Genomic DNA, 17,791 nt, shown 5'->3' on the forward strand with positions numbered 1-17,791 from the left:
AAATATTTGTACACTTGTGTAAGAATTTTATAAAGGTATAGTTTACATGCCATAAAATTTACTTATTTTATATGTACAATTCAGTGATTTTTAGTAAACTTACCAAACTGCATGACCATCACCACATTCCAGTTTTAAAACATTTTCATCACATCAGTAAGATCCCTCCTGCCAGCTTACAGCCAATCCCCTTTCCCACCTCCAGCCCCAGGGAATAAATGCATATATTTTAAAAAACATATATTTAGGAGTTTATCATTAATATTGATGTCTATGATTGCTATAATAAGGGTATGATACTTTTATTGAGTCTTATGACTCCTAATACATATTTACCAAATTACTTTCCAAAGCAGCCATACCACTTTACAAGGCTGCCAGCAGTGTATGGGAGTTGCATTTCATTGTACACTCCCAAGAATTGGGTATCGCTATTTTTAAATAATATCTAATTGTCTTCATTTGTATTTTTTTTATTTCTGAAGCAGACCATTTTTCTATTTGTGTGTTTACTGACTTTATTTGTTCTGAATGAATTTCCACTCTGTGCCCTTCCCTCTTGTTGAAATCCTCTTAAATTAACTTTTTTTTATTGATATGAGCTTCTCATGTAACTTGTCACTTACACATTGTATGCTGCAGGTATTTTTCCCATTGAGGTTTGCCTTTTTATTTTGTTTTATTCTTTTTCTTTTGGTATGCAAAGTTTCATTTTTACATGATCAAATATGTTCATCTTTTTATTTTCTATGTGATCTTTTTTATGCCTTTGAGGCTAAGAGTTATTTCCTTCTCCAGAGCTTTGACAGAAGCTCAGTTTTATGTTCTGTTTTGTATTATTATTAAGATTTAGCACATCATTTCTCTTGGAATCTGTCACTTCTGGTGACCCTTTTTGTCAAATACTTAACTCTTACATATCTTAGGCCATATTACCAGGATATCTTATTCTGTACTGGTGATGTTTCTCGGTTTTTTTGGGTTTTTTTAAAATTTTTATTTATTTATTTATGGCTGCGTTGGGTCTTCGTTTCTGTGCGAGGGCTTTCTCTAGTTGCAGCAAGTGGGGGCCACTCTTCATCGCGGTGTGTGGGCCTCTCACTATCGCGGCCTCTCTTGTTGCGGAGCACAGGCTCCAGACGCGCAGGCTCAGTAGTTGTGGCTCACGGGCCTAGTCGCTCCGCGGCATGTGGGATCTTCCCAGACCGGGGCTCGAACCTGTGTCCCCTGCATTGGCAGGCAGATTCTCAACCACTGCGCCACCAGGGAAGCCCCTGGTGATGTTTTTGATGGCTCCACTTTAAAAAGAACATGAGAGAACTGACACACATGCAAGGGAGCGAGACCTAGGTGGAAACCTCATTATTCACAGGTAATGGACCGAAGGATGCTATCAGTCTGGGAAGACCTAGCCTCTGGTTACAAAGGCCCTGACTATGCCATTCTGTGGGAGTTACAGAGAGGCAGGGTTTGGGCTCAGTTGTGAACAATTTCATGAGCAGCTTGGAAAAGTATCTGACGTGTTCCAGTCGTAAAGAGAAGGCTCCCTGCCTGTAATATGGTCAGTGGAGGTCGTTTCTACATTAGATGCAAGGTAAGGGAGGAAGCCCTCTGGGTCCCCTTCCAACTCCCAAATCTCAGAACTCTCTAGATACTGTTCCTCCTTTCGTTTAGTCAACAAATATTTATTGAGCATCTAATATGTCGCCAGCACTAGTCTAAGTCCTAGGGATGCAGCAGTGCAGAAAACACTTTCTGCCCACTGGATGCATCTATTCAAGGGGGAAGACAGCCAATAAAGGAACAAAGCAATACATTAATGATGTCAGGTAATGATAAGTAATATAAATAAAAATGAAACAGAGTAAGAAGTGCTATTGTATATAAGGAGCTCAGGGGAGACAAGGAGGTGACATTTGAGCAGAGGTCTAGAAAATGTGACGTGATGGATGGGGTGAGGGCTGCGGGCAGGAGGAGCCAGCCAGGAAGTTGGAGGAAGGACAAGCATCCGGGCCCTGAGGTGCCGGCTTGTTTGAGGGCCTGAATGTAGATGAGTAATCCAGCGGTGGCCCAATTTCTCACATAGTCAGTTTATTAACAGTTGGATCTGTTGACCTCATTTTTCAATATTATCATAAGAGCTATAATTTATTAAGTACCACGTGCCAAGCTTTGCTAAACACCTATGTGTATTACTCCTAAGTCTCACAACAGCACTGCAAGTTAGGTCTTACTGTCCCCATTTTACAGATGGGGAAACTGGAGCTCGCTGCTTCCTCTCTGGAACTTTCGTCTTGTTCTAGTCTACTCCATTGGGGAAATACTCAGTTCACAGCTGACTATTAAATGCTTGAGGTGTATGTATTAGGCCAAATGCACACACATCTACAAAGAAGTACTAGAGACTTCTGTGATAAACTCACCCCTGAAACTGGACAGCCAGCCCTAGACTATTTGCCTGCTTAAACTTGAGGAGAACAAGTACTGTAGGCACTTTGGAGGAATAATTCCTTTATTTAAAGTCACTCTTTGAGCTGTTCCTCTTTAAACTAGCAGAATTAGGACAATGTCCTTTCCTTTGCTACACCTTAATATCGCTAATTCTAAGCCTAGACATTTCAACAAACAAACAAAAAATCCTGACCCTAGAACCTTAGAAATGTATGAGTTGGGGCTTCCCTGGTGGCGCAGTGGTTGAGAGTCTGCCTGCCAGTGCAGGGGACACGGGTTCGAGCCCTGGTCTGGGAAGATCCCACATGCCGCGGAGCAACTAGGCCCGTGAGCCACAACTACTGAGCCTGCGCGTCTGGAGCCTGTGCTCCGCAACAAGAGAGGCCGCGATAGTGAGAGGCCCGCGCACTGAGATGAAGAGCGGCCCCCGCTTGCCACAAGTAGAGAAAGCCCTCGCACAGAAACGAAGACCCAACACAGCCATAAATAAATAAATAAATAAATAAATAAATGGATCATCACTTTAAAAAAAAAAAAGAGTCTGGGGTCTACCTGCTGGTGGGCAGCAGTCAGTTAACTTTTCCCACCTGGTTGGGGTTTCAGTATCTGCAAAACAGCTCAAAGGTATTGTTGTGTGCGTCCCATGAGGGGGAACCTGGACCCTGCCCCAAGGCTGCTCTGTTGTTTCTTTTGACTGTTCCTCCCAGGTCTCCACATCCCCTCCCCTCCCTAATTAGCAACTGTTTAAACCTGCCCATTGGAACTCAGGGAGGGTTATGGAGGGTGAATGAAGCCTATTTCCTGTAATCAAGAAATGGGGGACACAGGAAGGCTTTTGTGCCCAGGAGCCCCACAGGGTCCTGCTCGGTTCCATCACTTGCTGCAAGTAATAAATCTTTCCTCCTCCCTCTCTTTGGCTTGGTTATGTCTGTTGGCTCAACAACCACCAAGAGGTGAACCCAGTTTTCAGGTAACAAAACTTCTATGTAGCTCTTTGAAAGAAACTCTATTTTCTTAAAATTTGCATTGAAAAGTTGATATATTTTTTTAAAAATGGATACAGCTTTAGGAACAATAAGACCAAGTTTAAGAAAAGCTGAGAAAATTTTAGACTATAAGCCCTTGATAAAGTTTGCTTAACTTATTACTGATTCTAAATGCCTACCATGCAGATGGAACTCAATAAATATTTGTGACTGAGCACATTAATGAGTAAATGAACTTCAACATTTGAAATAATTAAGAATCTAACAACCTAATATTTAATGGGCAGGATGAGCAGACAACATGAATAGAAGGAAAAATATTCTCCTGATTGAGAAAAAATGTAATGGAGGAATATAATGTATTCACAGTAATATTAATTTTCATTTAAAATTTTCTTTCACTTAAGGGAGGAATAATGATGCATAAAAAAAAAAAAAAAAAAAAAGAAATGTGTGAGTTGACATAAACTTCCAGTTTCCAAGAAAATAATGCAGACAATTGAAGAGGGCATGGAAACTCTACAGAGTAGGGGTGAGGTCGGGGAAACTGGTAGGCAAAAAGCTCCTTGAGATTTTTGAGTCTACACCAAAACGCCTCTGTGGTTCTTCATACGACCCTTCCTTGTCAGCATCATCGTGCGTTTCCATTCTTCCCACACGTGGGGTCTCGTGGGGACCTGGCTGTCTGTAGCTATCAGTGTGTCCTTTGCACAAGGGTGGAATTGTGTCTAACAGTCCCTAATGCTGGCTGCATACCGTGTCTTTACGAAGACTTCCATTTTGTAGTCCCTTTAAGGGGAAAGGGCATGCTTTGGGCTAAGAGAATTGCTGTGTAGCTCCCAAACCCAGCTCACTCCCACTTCCTGCCTTCTGACAGCTGCAGGTTTTAAGGTTCTCTTTCTAGCACAGTTCTTTAAAAATTTCAATGAGACGTGAAGTCATATTATAGAAGCAAGCTCCCTATCTGGCCCAGTAGAGCCTGTGTGCAGGTGGGGCCCTTGTGATGCTGAGATGGGGCTGCTTCAGTACGTTTTCTTAGGTTCCCCTTAAAATGACACTGGCCATATGGGAGCTCTTGCTCTCCTTGTTTTTTTTTTTTGTTTGTTTGTTTTTAAATTTATTTATTTATTTTTTATTTATTTATGGCTGTGTTGGGTCTTCGTTTCTATGCGAGGGCTTTCTCTAGTTGTGGCAAGTGGGGGCCAGTCTTCATCACGGTGCGCGGGCCTCTCACTATCGCGGCCTCTCTTGTTGCGGAGCACAGGCTCCAGACGCGCAGGCTCAGTAATTGTGGCTCACGGGCCCAGTTGCTCCACGGCATGTGGGATCTTCCCAGACCAGGGCTCGAACCCGTGTCCCCTGCATTGGCAGGCAGTTTCTCAACCACTGCGCCACCAGGGAAGCCCGCTCTACTTGTTTTTGATTTCCAAGTTTTCTGTTCGTAAAATAATTGTTTCTCAGAGCTGCTGACAGGTGATAATAACAAAAATAAAACTGATTTGAATTTAGTTATCAACTCTACAGTCATAACAAAAGAGGCAAGGATTAGCCCTGTGTTCTGGGCTTCTCTGAGGTTTGCCCACAAGTAACAGGGCGCAGGACTCCTACCTACTTTGTAGGGTTGGTGTGAATAACCAATGAAATAGTGTCTGCAAAGCAGCTGATGCAATTTTCCTTCTCCTTCTCATAGTAATTATAATAATTTCAGAGGAGCAAATGCTTGAGAAATGAAAGTTGCAGTTTGGGTTGACGCAGAGGGTTTACAAGAGATTTGTCCCTCAAAAGAGGGCACTTTCTTTTTTTTATTGAATGATAGATTCTTTAAATTCTATAGTGCTTTACAGTTTTCAAAAGTTTCACACACATGATTTCATATAATCCCATAATAACACTTTTTTCCCCTACCCCTCAAAAGAGGGCACTTTCTTATGGTAACAGTAAACTTGGAGGGTCTGAAATGCTCCTTCTGTTTAACCCTATAACTCATTTACAGAGTTGGAGACACCGCTTTATCAGTGAGTACACCAGTTCACGTGTGTGTCTGTCTGTCTGTCACTGCATCCAAGTTCTTCCTTGTGGATAAGATGCCCTCTGAACCCCACATTGGCCACCTAGGCCTTTGCTTTGATTGAGGCTTCTTAAGAAGAGAAGGGATTGAGGTGTCTGCCATAGAAGCTTTATTTGAGCACATGGGGTTCTGGCCCGTCTGGGGTGCAAGGCTGAGGTGGAAGGAAGGGCTCCCTGACACCTGGCAGAGTACAATTTGTGACGACAGTTCTCACCCACCCAACCGCCATAAGGAAGGCGGTCCCTATTCTCCTGCCAGGGCCTGGACAAACAGGGGGTTTAATAGCAGTAGTAGTAATAATAGCAGCAGCTAATATTTATTGACCACCTGCTAGAAACGGTATTTTTCCCATGTAATCCAGATCACAACCCTATGAAACAGAGACCATGATTATCCCCAGGAAACCAAAGCCCGAAGATTTGCCCAGTGTCTCACAACAGTGTGTGTGTCCACATATACACTGGAGAAGTCCTCTTTCCTTTCCTAATGTAAATTCCATGAGCACACCTTTCCCCTCCAGCCAGACACTCAGAGGCCACTCACAGGTCTACTGTCTGAGCCCCATGAGTTGAGGATACGTGGAGAGCATCACCTGATATATTTCTGATAGGTTTGGATGTGTCCTGTTGCCCACAGTGGAGAATAAACTCCCAACGGTCAGGGTCCACGAGGGTCTCCTTTCTAGCTCTCCATCATGTGGCTCAGGGAGTGTCTCCTGGGTGGTCTGAGCCAAGGCAACAGCTGGCATCTGCTTGGACACTGTCACCAGGGTGGTGTCATTGGGGACACACTTCTCTTGTCAGGAAGATTGGCCACCCAGCTTCCCTGCCCAGGAGACTTTTTTTTTTTGCAGAAAGTAAAACAAGCCTGGAGATGACACCAGGCTCAAAAACTCTGCAAGGAGCAGGGGTGAGAGTTGGCAATGTGATAGTAGAAGAAACCAAAATCTGCTAATTGGTGAATCATTCAAAGAGAACAAGCAATCTGGGGCCGGTTAGCATGGGAACGGGCCACCCTCGTGCTTTTGCAGGCCCCGAAGACTTCTTGGTGTGGCAGCACTTTTTTATTTGTCAAACACACGTGTACACATGTGTACACACATACATGTATAAAATTATGTGCCAGGCCCGATTTCATCACTTTACTACTATTAACTCACTTAATCTTCAGCAACCACATGAAATTATTAGTACTGTTGTTAAATTCGTTTTACAGATGGGGAAAGTGAGACACAGAGAGGTAACTTGATCAAGATCCCAGAGCTAGTGAGTCACAGCCAGGATGACTGCCCAGCCAGGTGGTACCGTCATGCATTAAAATGAAATGCTGAAATATTAGGAGAATGTGAGCTACTTCCAATATACAGATATTGTGACAAAGAAACATGTCATGCATTTGAGAAATAGTTGTATGCAAAATTATTATTTCCTTTATGTTTTAGATACTTTTAGTAATAAGTCCCAGTTATAAAGAACATTTTATTTTTAAAGGAACTTTCCCCCCAGAATTGAAACATGTAGTGTGTATTTAAAAAGAAAGAAGTCAGCCCCCTCCCCTTCCACTGCTGCGGAGCGAGCTGTCTTTGCTCCTGCCCATAGCCATGGTCAAGCCTACTCTCCCCATGTTTCTCCCGCCCTTGTCTAGGTCATGGGGAGGCTTGGATGCCAAGCACTTTAGACAGTCAGGACATGGCTCTGACTTCTGTTGGAAAGAAGACATAGACTGTGATCACTCATGCAAAACCCTAAGGTATTAACACGGGATGTTTGCAGAGACCAAACTCCAACTGCCACCTATGCTGTCTAGTCAGAAAGTTAAAGATATGTGCGTGGCATGCCAAAGGTTGGGTGTCGGGTAAAAGCTTTATGACTTTGGAAAACTTCTGGGCCTCTCTGGGCTTTGTTTTTCTCATCTGAGGAATGGGAGACACAGCAGTACATAAGACATAGGGCTGTGGTGGCAGAATCAGCAATACTTGAAAAGTGCTAAGCACAGTACCCAACGTGGAGAGAGCATTCGGCAAACTTGAGCATCACGGGACGTTACCTGTTCACACTTGTGTGATCCAGGGGTAGAGGGCTCAGTCCAGTTGAGCCAGTATGACTGTCACTCCAGGAAATTTGAAACAACAAACAGACACAGAGACTGGAAGTTACTGGAACTAGGTCACATTAATAGCCACTCTCAGGAGGTGGGGTCCATGTTGTTCCCACATCTATCCTTCCCAACCTTGGTTACTGAGCCTTCACTTCTTTGGGATACCTTTGTATCTTTCCAATACATTCCTCTTTTTTTTTTTCTTTAAAAAAAAAAAAAAGAAAGTGGTCAAAGGATATAAATAGTATGAATACGTGACTTTACACAAAGCCTTTATCTGTGACACTGTGACACAGGCAGGACAGGGACTTGTTTCCGTGCTCTCTGTGAGAGACTACAGACCAAGGAGGCATGTGCTTTGACCAAGACAGCCCAGTGATGTCAGACGTGGAGCTTAAATCCCAGGCCTAACTGTGCCTTCACAGAGTATATAACCTGCTGGAGAGAGGATGAAATATGTTCAAAAGTTAACGGCTGGATATAGTTCTTAAGCCCTCAAGTAACCTGTTTTGTTAGGGAATGCATTAAAAGCATTTTTGCCTTCCTTGTGCATCCCACACATACCAAACATAGTCCTAGATATGTTATACATATTCAGTGAATCTTTTGTTTTTTAATCCCTGTTTTAACTTAGAATGGATTAAGGGACTTCCCTGGTGGTCCAGTGGTTAAAACTCTGCACTTCCACTGCAGGGGGTGTGGGTTTGATCCCTGGTCGGAGAACTAAGATCCCACATGAGGCACAGTGTGGCCAAAAAAAAAACCCAACACATTAGGGTGGATTAAAACTAAGACATCCCTAGATTATGCCATCCTCCTCTGTAAAAGTGTAAGTTCTGGGCTTGGAGATACAGCTGTGGAGTGTGAGCCACCCTGGCCCGAGCAGAAAGGGACTCGTTCACTGTTCATTTTGGTTTCTCCTGTTCATGACAAATTGGTCTCCTGAATGGGTCGTCCATTTGGTAACTACTTGGTGAAAGGCTGAGTCTTTCCTGTGCCTAGTATAATATAAGTTCTTACCAATACAAAATAAGGGCTTACTGGGGGCTTGGTAAAACTTCCATGCTATGAGGTATATACAGTTTATAAATCAGCCAACACGTATTTATGACTTACCTACCTGGTGCTCAGTAGTCAGTGACGGAGCCTGGCTCCTGTTGCAGGGAGACATATACTGAGAGAAAACCGATTGCAAGTAACTATCTCCAGCCTTGCTTTGGATTCTCGGTCACATCTTATTCTTTTCTTTTCCTCTCAAGGGTCGAGATTACTGTTCGGAAGAAGAAGATATCACATAGCACCAATTCTACCACTCAAACCGGGAGCTACTACTGTGTAAATAGGTTACACCCCACGTTGAAATCTTTGCAAAGGTCGGTTCTCTTCAGCGAACAGCACTATAGCAAAAGAAGATCGTTCCATATCGTATGCCCCATTAAATTACGATGTTTCTTAATGAACTTGCAAAGGAATATTGCTAAAAACAAACAAAAAAAAAACTGTTATCGAACTTTCTTTGTTGCTGCTAGTTAAAACTTGTTGCAACTTTTCACTTCTCTCAGTGTCCAGGTCTGCAGCAAAATTCTGCAATTTCACCTTAAAGATACTGTTGGTTTTACAGATGCTCTCCAACCTATTTTCTATAAGATGAGGTAGTGGTGAACTCAGATATCCAACTTCTGCTCTAGACCGGTTCCGCTTCTAAGACAAGCGCCTCCTTCCCTCTCTCCTCCCTCCCTGCCTTCCCCCCCACCCCCCACAGCAGTCCAAAGCCTTGCTTCTTACTGGCAGTGTTGCGCTTTGGAGATGGGACGGTTGCTATGGCAAAAGCCTTGTTTCTCTGCGAAGAAGAAGTAGAGGCGCTGTTATCGATTAAAAGCATGTTGTGACATGACTCCTGGAGGTGACATAGGAGCGAACGGCAGGTGGTTTCATTTCCTGGGTCTCTTAATCAAAGATCAAGCTTGCAGCGTCAGTTTTGCTCAGATGCAGACGGAAGTGTGATCACAATCATTTTGGATCCCTCTTGCCTACTTTTTTTTCTAAGAAAATAAACATTTTACTGTTTTTATGTTTCCTTGTCTTCTCCCATTCATCCAGCTCAGTGTTTTACGATGCTCCTGGGTGCGGAAGACGAGCCCTCCTTAGCAGTGACTCCTCCGTGGCTCCCTACCATCCCACTTATAACCCCACCAGGCATTCGCAGTACTGACAGTGGTCAGAGGAGGTGAGGGGACATCCCACGGCTTTTTAGGAGGGCCTGAAACCACCCTGTTACCTTTCATCTTGTTAGCAAAGAAACCACCCTACTTCCGAATCCTCTCCCTTCAAAATGTCACGCGGGCCTTGCCACTTCCTTTTTCTTACTGGCAGTACTGGATGGTGTGGTGAAAAGCGTGTGCCGACTGAAAAACATAGTACATTGACCCTGGTGATGATATTCGGAGATGCGAAAGCCAAAGCCCCGGGCAGTAGTGGGGAACATGAACTGTGGGTTTGGTAGAGTTTATTTTTCCATAATTCTATGAAGAGAATGGTCTCTTCTCAAAGACAGAAATAATATTTTTAACAAATGTTGTCACAAGTAAATAGCCATCAAAAGGAGAAAATAACTTTTGTATTTTTTTAACACGTTCGATAGCTTTGACAGGGGTTCTCTTTGTTACTTTCAGGGGAGGGCACCCTATTCAGTGCCACGCCAGCAGTCCAGGTTTGGGTTTGGCCCACAAAAAAAAAAAAAAAACAAAAACACAGCAAAAGCACTGTGTGTTTCTCTGTTTGCAGGGTTGTGAACGCGAAAGGCCTCAGTATCAGCCACACTGCCCCCCCTCCGAAGGTGGGTAGTTAATACGCTCTGGGTAGTCGAGAGATCACCTGCCACAGAACAGAATAAGAAGCTTAGTGTGTTCTTGCTGTGAAGGTGAGCCTTGACTTGAAAATCCATCCACAGAGCTGGTGGCACCACTAATGTGTTCAGGGGGAGATTGCTTATCTCCTTTTAGACCCGGCACACACCAAAAGCGAGGGGAAGGAAACTCAGTCAGGCGCTAGAGAAAATGGACTCAAGTGTTAGCAACAAAAGCCCTTCCTTCTTTCAGCCGGCAGCAGCAGCTATTTGGGGGGGGGCAGCTGTGGTTGTTACATAAATAAGAGACGCAGCCAAAATTTCAGGCTTTTTACCCAGCTTCGAGCAGAAAAAACGCAGGGAGAGTTCGCGTCGCCTAGGGTTTTATGTCCCCTCCCTTTCTATGGTTTTTGGCCAAGTGACTAAAATAGTTTTCCCCAACTGTAAACGAACTGCTAAGCCCCACCTTAAACTTGTGCGCCAGTGACTCGTTCACTGTTCCGAGGGTGACCTTTTCCCGAGATTCCTTGTTCTTATCCAGCAAGAATGAAGCAAACACTGAATGTCTTCCATTTGGCTCCTCTATTTGGTGTCTCAGATAGTGTCTTCCCAGAAAATCACCACCTTCCACGTGGAGATGAAACAGGCTCACATCATTTTTCTTACGGTCACGTTTAACATTTTGACATGATACACATGTACCCAGAACCACGTGTCTCTGGAGAATCTGATTTTTGAGGGTTACGTGAAACCCAAAGTGTTGTGCCCGTGAGCCAGTGGCTTTTCACCTGGAGTTCTGTCTCCCGGGTTTAACACGGGGTACCTCTTTGATGTGCAGAAGCGATGTCATCTGCGGACACATTCGGTACATCTAGAAACGGAGCTGAGAAATGGGGTGGCAGAGCCGGTTGGCATGAAATGCTTGATTATGTTAGCAACACTCAAAACTGTCTGTTTTCCATTTGTTGGTTTTAATCATAAAATTGTCAAGGGATCTGTGTTTGTACTTCATTTTTTTATGCCTTCTGAAAAGGTCTAATGCAAAAACATTTTGCCTTTTTTTTCCCCTGTGTATCTGAACATTAAGCCCATTGTCTCAGATACAGTGAAAGAATAATCCAGAAGCTAGTGCTTCTGCTGGCTGTCATCTCTGAGGACTCAGGGAGATGGAAGGAAGGAGGGAGGGAAATGGTCTGGCGGATGGAGGTATAGAAAAAGGATGAGAAATGGACTGAGAAGTATTTAGGACAGAGAGGGGCGATGGGATGGCTGTGTGCCCGGTGCGATTCAAAATCCAGCTGCTTAGTGGCCAGTGGGTGGGGCAGACTGTCGACAAGATTTACAGCTGGATTACACACGCCTTATGGGCTCTGAGTTGTAGAATTGTAAAAGTTTAGCAGTATGTGCGTAGCTTTCTTTTGGTTGGCAGAGATTCAGGATCATGGAGTACTGCTGTCATAATTGAATGCGTGTTTGTTACTGGCAGAGAACCCTAAAAGAGGCTTTTACCTCATGATGCCTCCTAGCCCCAGGCTGGAGTGTAGGGTGGTGTTATGGTCTATTTAGGGACAAAGAAGGTACAAAGTCTGGAGAGGGAAAACTAGGTCAGCCCTCAGACACAGCAGCGGCCACCCACCAGCCTGCTGGGAGACAGGTCTCTCCCCGTCCGCAGTGCCCAGGTCTGAGACGGAGCTTTGATGCCCTGATTGAGGAGGAGCCTTGGTTCTTTAGTCCTCCGTGCTGGTGCCAGCCTCCTGCACCTCCGTGTCAGGGCCTCACCCAGGGTCAGAAGCAGCCATAGCTGCAACCTGACAGCCCCCGGGAGCAGGTCCAGGGATGATGGCGCCCCCCCCCCCCCTTCGGTCCCAATTTGAGTTATAACTTTGTCTTCCTCACAGTCTCGTTGAGACTTATTTTCTCTTAGGGCCGCACCCTCCCATAAGCCTGCTAAGAGCAGAGATTATACCTCTTATGCAGTTTACCTCAGCAGCCTATGAGGCCCGTTGGCATATTGATTACAAGTCCTGCTTAGACACTGGGCAAGAATTTAAAAGAGCGTTTCCATGTCTGCTGGTCTTAGAAAAGAAACTTGATTAAATATGTCAGTATCATAGGAAGAAAAATTATCAAATTCTTAATCTAGGAAAATACTGACTCTGAATCTTGGACTCCGGGACTCTGATATATTTTTTATGAAAGGCAAAACAACTGGTATCTAAGGCTCTCTCCTTCCTCCTCCCAGCTCCCTCATAAAAAAAAAGGTATCAGATTGCACTCTATAATTTTACATAAAATCTGCCTTGCATGCTTTTCCCCCGGAAGACATGCTCAGAGCTTTATTTCTTTGTACCTCTCAGAAATTAAACTTTTTGCTAAGTTTTGCTTAAAACCCTAGTAGAAGAATAAGGCCTGGTTGGGGAGAGGGAGTATATATTGAAGGGCATAATGAAAGGGTAGCTCGAAGCAGGAACATGGCTTCTCAATGTCATGGGTGGATTACTGGACCTCCCCACCTCCACTCCCGGCGCTTGTATAATGCCGGGTGAGGCAATCGACTTCCACCCTGCAAATATGACCCTGCCGTAGACCTTTGGAATTTCATGGATAAGGTCTATGAATTGCCTTTTACCAATGAATGGACATGTTTTTCCAAGGGGGAAAAAATACCCTTGGCTTCAGTCACCTTTTTGTATGTCTCTGGAAGAGGGTCGAAAGCTATGGAAGAAAATGAGGATTGTGGGTAAACAGATTTACTTTTGTGACAGACCTTAGGACTCGCTCACTAGCTATGCCATGCTTTTCAGAAGACTCTTGTACCTTATCTGGGATCTAATCTAATCTTGGGGAAAGAGGAAAAGGAACTAACATTTATTTTTTAAACTCACTCTGTGTCAGATAACTGTGCTAGGCATTTTTATAATTGTCTTGTCACAGTAATCCTGGGAAGTGAACCTATTACCCCCATGTTCTAAGTGGTATATCTTAAGTGTAGAATTCCTATATCCAACATAAATGGCCATGTTGAAAGAAGGAAAGATGTCATTCAAGTGTTTTCCTATATTTTTTTATTATTACTATGCCCTTTGCAATGCGACACTGTGAAAACAGCCCTTTGGGGGCATCTCCCTTTTCCAGAATCTCTCCTTGGCTCACCACCAGCTTGGTTTCCTCATGGGGAGTGTTTTACTTGGCCTTCCTATATCTGATAAAGCTACACACAAACCAGGAGAGGCCAGCAGGGTGTTAGTGCCCAGAAGGGAACGGCTTTGGGATTTTAGGCGCATATCTCTTTCCTTGGAATCCTTTCAGCATGTGGAAAAGGAGGCTGGTATCTGCAGTTAGGTATCAGATGTGACCAGAACAGGCTTTTGAGTATTCTGATTTCTTTCCTGGGTCCCAAGGCTTGTTTCATCCCAGGATGCATCTTTTTAAGGTGAAAAGCCTTTACCTCCGGAGAAGTTTAGGAGAATCTGATCTCCAAAGGTGGAGGAAAGGCAATACCTGGACCATTAACTTGAAATCCTTTCTTGTGAGCTAGGGTTTGACATCTCTTTTTGATCTTTGGACTGGGGCCTCTATATTTTCCAGGCTAGTTTAAGCATTGAAAATAGATGTGAATCTCTTTCAAGACCTTAAATGTTTTAGATAGTCATGTAGTGACTTGGATAGGCATTTAACTAATTTGTTCCAAGGTCAGAAGAGCCCAATAATTCCCCAGAGTTCCTCTCTTTGCTTCTAAAGGCACAACCTCTAAAGAAGATGACTCATGTCTCCATGGCAACTGTTAAAGGTGCTGCCTAGAGGGGACCCGCCTCCGCCCTCACTTACTTAGCTTGAAAGAATCAAAAGAATTTCCATGTGTCAAGGGGGTGCTATGTCCAGTTTTCTTATGAAAACTGTTGCCAAGATTCCTGCCTCTTTCTAACATGGTAGCTGTCAAATTCCTTCAAGATGATGTAGGAAATGGCTCTTATCTCTTGGAAGCCAGAGAAATTGCTTTAATTCACCAAGACTCACCCCTAAACCAAAGGCCTTATTCTAATACTGTCTTCCCTCTCTACTCTGAATTCTCCCTTCTTTCCTTTCCAGGGGTTGTTTTTAGCCCAAGGCTTTGCATCTGATTGAGTAAGACTTAGAGGCAGTAAAAAGAACACCGTGAACTCAGCCAGAACCGCCTTAGGGTCCCTAGGGTTGAGAATAGCTCTAGAACCTCGGGGACCCCTGGGCTTAGACCCAGAAGTGATAGAACAGCCCCTGATTTCTGGCATTTCAGTCCAGATCTTCAAGGACTGTTCTCCCTTGACAGTCAAGTGAGCAAGGAAAGTTTCGCAGTAGATTGCAAGCCAGCTTTTCTGTATCTATTTTCCTAGAGCAGAACAAGGCAGCTGCCTTATAGGACTCTAAATTTGGATCAATTTCCTAACACACACACACACACCCCACAGAAAGATACATGGAGAAAAAATATATAACTACTTTATCAGTGAAGTACTTCAAGGAAGAGCTGCATTTTGCCGTATTGTAATCTCTAAGATAATGTCTAGGAAAGCATTAGTGTAATTATAATAATACCAAACTAGGAAAAGCTAGTGATCACTCTCACGAAAGTCTGAGTTAGACTCGAATAGGAGGATGAAGGTCTGCTGGTCGTCAGGTCTTGTGCCCTCTCCGTGCCAGGGTGCCTGCCACTAGCATCTTTCACTCACCTGGGCTTTAACCTGGACTCTGGCAGCCTTTCCCAACTCCAGGCACATATAGGACCCATCCCTCAGGACACGTGCCAGGTCTAGCCGTATACCCCAGCGTTTCTCACACACTCTTCCACTCAGCCAGTATGTCCCTGACTGTGGCACTTCAGCAGCTCCACTGGGGCACTGGGACACCAGTGACTGGGGTTGGGGCCCCTTCGTCTAGGTTGACCCCAGATGTAACATTTTTAGCATTGCCTCTTCCAGTGTCGGGGACTCATTTATTCGACAGATTATTTGGAGCACCTAGTATACTCCAGGCACTGAGCTAATCCCCAGCAATACACGGTTGACCCAAGCCCAGCTCCCGCCCTCGAGGAGCCCACCATTAGTGGGGAAGACAGTGTGGGAAGTGCCACTGCAGGGAATTACTGGGTGCCGTGGGAGGCTCTCAGAGGCACAGCCGCCCAGCTTTGGAAATCGGGGGCTTCCTAAAAGAGGGGACATCAAAGCTCCAGTTTGTCAGAGGCCTGAGGGAGAGCACTGCAAAGGGCCTTCCAGGCCGAGGGGACAGCATGGCGCTCGGCCAAAGGAGGGACAGGGTGGGTTGTCAGGGCCTGTGTGCAGAGAAGCAGCTGGAGCTAGGAGTTGAGGAGGGAGAAGAGAGGGACGTGGCCAGGGCAATCAGTGACCCAGCCCAGGGGGCATAAAGAGAGCTGTAGGTGACGCTCTGCCCCCTCTGAAGCCCACTGCCGAGGCCACCCAGCGAGGTAAGTGTGATCCCCATCAAGACCAGATTTTCCCTCCTCGCCGTGGAGGTACACAGTTGCTCGCTGAGATGATTTATTCCTGTGTATCCTCCATCCCTCCCCCAGATCCTTGTCCTCTCCCCCAGAGGTGTTTGATTTCAAGAGCTTTAACCTGGGCTGGATTTAGAGACATACAGGGGACAGCTCTGGGTCATCCTGACCTGGCTGTAGAACCACCAAGGCTAAAATTACCTCTTGGGAACAAGGCGGCCCAGACCCCGGGATGAGGGTGCACCCTAAGATAAATACACGGGAAGCCTCCTAGGGCTTCCCAACTCGGGGTGTGAGGTCTCCATTCATTCTACCGAAGGGTAGCCTCCCTTGGACAGCCTTTCCCCGGGTTGGGTCATACCTGGCGGCCAAGCCTCTGCTGTGTCTGCAGTGTGCACCTGTGTCCTGCCAAAGAAAGGGGAATTAAAAAACACAAACAAAAAAGCACAGATGGATTGCGTGCACATGGAAAATACCCGCAAGCCTAGGCAGCTGCCGTGAGCCTCGTGGGGACGGGGAGGCCCCTGGAGCCCTGCGCTCTTTGGGAGGGACGCAGGGAAGGCTCAGAGACAGCAGACAGAGTCTCTCTGTGCAGACAGCTCGCGGTGCCTTTTAGGTTTTCCAGAGAACATATTCAGAGCTCAGAGCGTTGGGTTTCTCTTCCCTTTGGCCCCAGACAAATAATTAGAAACTTTATAAGGAGAAGAAAAGGAATTAGATGAATCAAAATACCAGCTGTGAGGCAGCATGGTTGTGAGAAACTCAAGAAAAGGCCACATAGGTAACAATTTCCTTGAGAAGTTGGAGGCACTAGGGGCTGAAGGCAGTTTTCCTAGCTGAGGGGCTCAGGTCTCCTGACCCCAGAGGGCCCTGAGGACGGCTTGGGGCTCACCTCTTTTGCAAGACCTCCACACCTGCCCTCCTGGGTGCAGCCTGGCATATTCACCAGCCTTCTGGACCCTTGGAAAGATTGTCGCTCAAACACCTACTCTTTTCCCAGATACTCCTCTGGCTCCTTACTGAGGAATTTCTAATTCTGTGTCTTGTGGTTCCCACGCGACTATCCCACCAGCCTAGACGTTTTAATTAGAATTCGGCCTGTAGTAATCACGATGCTGGAAACTGACAGAATATTTGGCCTCAAATACACCTACTTTAAAATGAAGGTCCTGGAAGGTCCCCTTGGTCGGGGCGTGGTCATGGAATACGGTCAGGTTTGCCTTAGGGCGCCCTCTCCCCATTGTCTGCCCTGGTCCAATTCCCTCTCCATCACCAGGAAGAGATCAAAATGCTTCCCTGCCAGGTGTCAGTGGCTGTGTATTTGCTCTTCCCAAGGGCATTTGTGTTTTATTTAGGCTAAGGCGTTACATTCAAGGAAAATCTAGTGGCAGGATCAGGAGACATCAGCTCTCATTCAGGTCTGGGAGATAATCTTGACGCATTGCTCTCCTGAGCACCTGAAGAGGCTTCCTCAGGTGGGCATGGGAGCCCCGCAGGGAAGCCTGCCCAGCCCTCCACGTGCACGTGAATTCTGTAAAGCGGTGGGTGCCCATCTGTTTGGACCACACGTGGCTGTCAGCAAAAACCTTGTGAGATGCATCCCCCCCACCGTATGTTTATTAATTTAAAGTATATATTCATATACTTCTGTACTAAAACATTAGGCACATTTTTAAAAGTGCAGAACATAGAAATTTTTAAAGAATATGATACAAAATATTATAGAGGTTCTGGTATTTTCACTCTTTGAAGCCCTGAGGGTTTGGGTGCCCCCTAGTATTAATATGTGCACAGCCACTTTGGACACCAACCACCATTTCAAGAGCAAATCCTCACACCTTGATGGCATCCATCCC

The 17,791-nt window shown here is 45.3% G+C and overlaps 1 protein-coding gene across 2 annotated transcripts in view; it reads left to right on the forward strand.

Annotated features, from left to right (window-relative positions):
- C3H1orf21 (chromosome 3 C1orf21 homolog) overlaps positions 1 to 9,673 on the forward strand; it is a 234,502-nt gene extending 224,829 nt beyond the window's left edge. For both annotated transcript variants that reach the window (XM_068541392.1, XM_068541393.1), the window contains exon 6: positions 8,862 to 9,673. In XM_068541392.1, coding sequence (XP_068397493.1) covers positions 8,862 to 8,900 — 39 coding nt within the window. In that variant the 3' untranslated portion in view covers positions 8,901 to 9,673. The remainder of the gene's footprint in view (positions 1 to 8,861) is intronic.
- The last annotated feature ends 8,118 nt before the right edge of the window (positions 9,674 to 17,791 follow it).

The sequence above is a fragment of the Eschrichtius robustus genome, chromosome 3, assembly GCF_028021215.1.
Source record: "Eschrichtius robustus isolate mEscRob2 chromosome 3, mEscRob2.pri, whole genome shotgun sequence".
Lineage (NCBI taxonomy): Eukaryota > Metazoa > Chordata > Mammalia > Artiodactyla > Eschrichtiidae > Eschrichtius > Eschrichtius robustus.